Source organism: Penaeus chinensis, chromosome 20 (genome assembly GCF_019202785.1).
Source record: "Penaeus chinensis breed Huanghai No. 1 chromosome 20, ASM1920278v2, whole genome shotgun sequence".
Taxonomy (NCBI): domain Eukaryota; kingdom Metazoa; phylum Arthropoda; class Malacostraca; order Decapoda; family Penaeidae; genus Penaeus; species Penaeus chinensis.
In genome coordinates, this window is record NC_061838.1 from 7,163,321 (window position 1) to 7,168,320 (window position 5,000).

The 5,000-nt window shown below is 48.1% G+C and overlaps 1 protein-coding gene across 1 annotated transcript in view; it reads right to left on the reverse strand.

The window, feature by feature from the left end:
• The window catches only part of LOC125035877, a 30,527-nt gene that overhangs the window by 8,749 nt on the left and 16,778 nt on the right, over nucleotides 1-5,000 (reverse strand). The window contains exon 3 of the mRNA XM_047628190.1: nucleotides 1,668-1,819. Within this exon, the coding sequence (XP_047484146.1) occupies nucleotides 1,668-1,819 (152 nt within the window). The remainder of the gene's footprint in view (nucleotides 1-1,667; nucleotides 1,820-5,000) is intronic.

Here is a 5,000-nt window from a genome sequence, read left to right on the forward strand (position 1 = left end):
CTATCGTCATCATAGTCATTGTTCTTATTATCATCATTGTTATCACTATCATTGTTAGTACTATTATCATTATCATTGTTACCATTAATGCTATTCTGAATCATAATAATCATTATTGTTGTTAACACTTTAATTACAATTATTATTATCATTACCATGTTTGCTACAGTTATTATTATCATTAAACTTATCTTTATCATTGTTGTTATAATCATCATCATTATCGTTATTATCACTATTATTGTTATTATCATTATTAATGGTATTATTATCATCATTACTATTGTTTTTTATCCTTATCGCCATATTCATTATCATTACCGGTATTATCTTTATCAACATTATTATTATTATTAATCTCACTGTCATTATCATCGTTATCACTATCATCATCATGATTATCATAATCATGACTATTACCTCTCGCTCTTTTTAATCATCTTCATCACAGTCATGATCATTATTACGACTGTCACCATCATCGTTACCACCGTTATCATCACCTTCACTATGACTGCTATCATCATCACTATCTTCATTATCACCATCACCGTTATCGTTTCAATAATTCTGTTTCTCGTTTCCGTCCTATTTTGGTTGAGCTTATTCGTGCAATCCTGATTTCACAAATTTTAATTCTCTTCGATAAACAGAATCAAATCATGAACTCTTGGAAATTAACGTTGGCTTAAATACACTCTCAGAAATACGCTAACAGTTCGGATGTTTATCTTTTTCGATATATTACTTCGTATCGAGCAAGTTTGCATCGCCGCTCTAAATTGCACGTAACATAATTCCACGTTAGCAATTCCTAGCTTATGATCTGGCTAAATCGATTTAAAAAAAGCACTCCCGCTCGCTAGCGCTACTCATTAGCAAGAATCAAAGCCGCTCGAGCCTTTGATATATCTAGCGAGAAACATTTCCAGTCGAATTATGTAGCGCAAAACCGCGCAACGGTCACATGCAACGAGACACATCCGATTAGTCATGATTCATAGACAAATAGGTCCGGTTAACAACATCCGCTTTGCTACTTAGGCAATTGCGTTGAGGCTATTTATAGCAAGATGAGATACGCATGTCGACTGGAATAGCGTAAAAGTTCTGATAGTAAGAGAAACATAGTCTAACGTCGTGTTGCCAATTAGCGGATAGCATGCAGAAAGAAATTCGAGATAAACAAATTAAGAAATTATAAGAAAAATAAAGGGAGAGACTGAGAGACACAATAGAGAGAGAGAGAGAGTTAGTGAGAGAGAAATGGGAGCGTAAAAGGGGGTGACAGACAGAGACAGAGACAGCGAGAGAGACAGAGACAGAGAAAGACAGACAAACATACAAACACAGTGTCCAGAAAGACAGACAGACAAACAGACAAATAAAGTATCAGAGAGATAGACAGACAGACAAATAGAGAGGCAAACACACACACAAACAAACCACCAGAAGATAAAATGAACCATCAGACCAACATACAAAGAAAGTAAAGAAAGGCCAATCACGAAAAAGAAAAAAAATAAAGAAATAGAAAATAAAAACCAAGAAAAGGAACAGACCAGACAAGGAACGGAGAAGGAACAAGCAAAACCCAAGAAAGAAATGCTAACCAACCCCCTCCCCCCCCCCCCCACCTTGAAACCAAACACCTCTCAAGGACCTACTCGAGTGGGCGGAGTAGGCGCAGGGTCAGCACGGGTCATCCAGGCGGCGTAGGCGGCGAGGACGACCAGGTAACAGGTAATCCCCATGGCGGCGTCCTGGGAGGAACTGTGGCAGTGGCGAGGACGGGGCTGTGAGGCGAGGAGGGCGGGCGCTGCAGTGCGTTGATTAAAGACTTGACTTGAACTTATAACTTACACACCCTTCATTTACATCACTTCCTCCACGCCCTCCTCCCTCCTTCCTTCCATCTACGCCCGCCCTCCCCCTCCCTCCCCTATTCCTCTCCTGACCCCTTCCCCCCTCTCTATGTCTTCTATCCGTCTCTGGTTCTGCTTCTTACTTCCTCTCTCTCTTGTCTTATCTCTTTATCGCAATTCCCGCTTCCTCTTTGTTTTGTTGTTTTTATTTCTCACTTCCTTTCCTTGCCCCCCCCCCCTCCTCTCTCTCTCTCTCTTCTCTCTTCTTCTTTTTCTCTATTTCTGTTCCTCTCTCCCTCCTACTCCCTCTCCCCTTTTCCTCTTTCCTTTCTCCCCCCCCCCTTTCCCCCATTCTATCTCCTTCCTCCCTATCCTCCTCCCCTGCTTTTCTTTCACTCCCACCGATCTTCTTCTCTCTCTCCTTTCCCTTCCCATTTCTCTCCCTCTCTCCCTATTTTCCCTCTTCCTCCTCCAATCTCTCCTTTGCTCAACCCTGACCCTCCTTCCTTCCCTCCTTCCCTCTCTTATTCCCATCCTCCATCCCTCCTTCCTCCCCCTTCTCTCCCTTTCTCCACATTCCCTCTTCCCTCCCTCCTTCACTCCTCTTCTCCTGTCCCTCCCTCCATCCCTCCTCTCCTGCCCCCCCCCCCTCCCTCCTCTCTTGTAACTCCCTCCCTCCCTCCTCTCCTGTCCCTCTCTCTTCCCCTGTCCTTCCCTCCTCCCCTTTCCTCCCCTCCCTCCCTCCTCTTCTATCCCTCCCTTCCTTCCTCCTCTCTTATCTCATCCCCCTCCCCCATCCCACCCCCTCTTCTCCTGTCCCTCCCTCCCTTCCTCTACCCCTGTCCCTCCCTCCCTCCTCTCCTCTCTTCTCCTCTCCCGTCCTCCCTCCTCTCCTGTCTCATCCCCCTCCCCTATCCCACCCCCTCCTCTCCTGTCTCTCCCTCCCTCCCTCCTCCCCTGTCCCTCCTTCCCTCCTCTCCTCTCTTCTCCTCTCCCTTCCTCCCTCCCTTCCCTGTCCTTCCCACCTTCTTCTCCTATCCCTCCCTCCTCTCCTGTTCATCCTGCTTCCCTGTTACACCCTCCTTCCTTTCATCTCCCTCCCTCCCTCCCTCCTCCCCTCTCCCTCCCTCCCTTCTTCCTCTCCTGTCCCTCCTCTCCTGTCCTTCCCTCCCTCCCCTCCTCCTCCTCCTCCTCTTCCCCTGTCCCTCCCCTCCTTCCTCTCCTGTCCTTCCCCTTCCCCACCTCCCTCCCTCCTCCTCCCCTGTCCCTCCCCCTCCTCCCCTGTCCCTCCCCCCCTCCAACCCCTGCCCCTCCTCCCCTCCTCCCCTCCCGTTTACACCTGCACACACACTTCTCCCTAATCATTTGCTCTTTCATTACTATCGTCTGTTATCCTTTTATTCCTTGCTTCCTTCTTCCCGTTTATCCTCGTCTATTTATTATCCGTTTCTTCTCTACTTATTCTCATTCTCTCCACCTCTTCCACCTCGCCCATTATCCCTTCCTCCTTTTTCCTATGTTGCTTTTCACTCTTCTTCCTACTCAGTCTCTTTTTCAACTAATTATCTTGTTTTATAATTCAGTCTCATTTTTTTTTTTTCTCTTCTTATTTTTGTTTATTCACATATTTTTCTTCTTACTCCACCTTTCGTTCCTCCTCCTCTTCGCATATTCCTCCTCCGCCTTCTATTCTTCTCCCTCCTCCTCCTCCTCCTCCTCCTCCTCCTCCTCCTCCTCCTCCTCCTCCTCCTCCTCCTCCTCCTCTTCCTCCTACTCCTACTCCCCCTCCTCCTTTTCCACCTTCTCCTCCCCTCCTCCCCCTTCTCCTCTTTCCCCTCCTTCTCCTTCTCTTCCTCCTCTTCCTCCTTTTCTTCCTCCTCTTCCTCCTTCTCCTCCTTCTCTTCCACCTCCTTCCCCTCCTCCTCCTCCTGCTCTTCCTCCTCCTCCTCCTCCTCCTCCTCCTCCTCCTCCTCCTCCTCCTCCTCCTCCTCCTCCTCCTCCTCCTCCTCCTCCTCCTCCTCTACTTCTTCTTCTTCCCCCTTCTCTTCCTCCTCCTCCTCCTCCTCCTCCTCCTCCTCCACTTCCTCTTCCTCCTCCTGTTCTTACTCCTCCACCTTCTCCTCTTCTTCTTATTCATCCTCCTCCCCCTCTTCCCCCTCCTCCTCTCCACCCCCACCCTCACATCAACCTCTTCCACCTACCTCCTCCACCTCCTCCCATTCCTCTTCCTCCTCCTTCTCCTCCACCTCCTCGTCGTCTTCCTCCTCCTATTCCACCTCCAACCTCTTCCGCCTCCACCTCCTCCTCCTCCCCCTCCTCCTACTCCTCTTCTTCCTCCTCCTACTCCTCTTCTGCCTCCTCCCCATCCTCCTCAACCTCCTCATCCTCTTACTCCTCCATCACCACTTCCCCCTCTTCACCCCATCCCCTCTTCCTCTTCATCCTCCTCCTCTCCCATCTCCAACCTCCTTCTCCTCCTCCTCCACTTCCTCCTCTTTCTCCCCCACCTCCATCCATCCTCCTGCTCCTTCTCCTCTTCTTCTTCCTCCTCCTCCTCCTCCTCCTCCTCCTCCTCCTCCTCCTCCTCCTCTTCCTCCTCCTCCTCCACCTCCACCTCCACCTCCATCTCCTCCTCCTTCTTCTCTTCCTCCTCCACCTCCTCTACCTCCACCTCCACTTCCACCTCCTCCTTCTCCTCTTCCTTCTCCACCTGCTTATCCTCTTCCTCTTCCTCCTCCTCCTCCTCCTCCTCCTCCTCCTCCTTCTCCTCCCTTCATACCCTTTCTTAACCCCCTCCCCTTCCCCCCCCCTCCCCCACCCACCACTTGATTCCGTATCAATTAACGGCTCGTCATTTCACGTCACACCCAGTTAGTTTCCATGGCAATCATCTGTATTTGTTTATTTGTTTTGCTTGATTTTGTTTTATATGTTGTTTTTTTGTTGTTGTTGCTTTGAGGGTGTTTGTTTTCTGTGCACTTGTTTAAGTAGTATATGATTTTTTGTTTTTGCCTTTTTATGCGGTTGGTTTATATATGTTTTTAAAGTCTGTTTTTGTTTAGTTTTTGCAATGTTTTCGTTATCGACTGTTACCTTATTTTGTTGTTTATTGTTGTTTAGGCATAATTCGCTGAC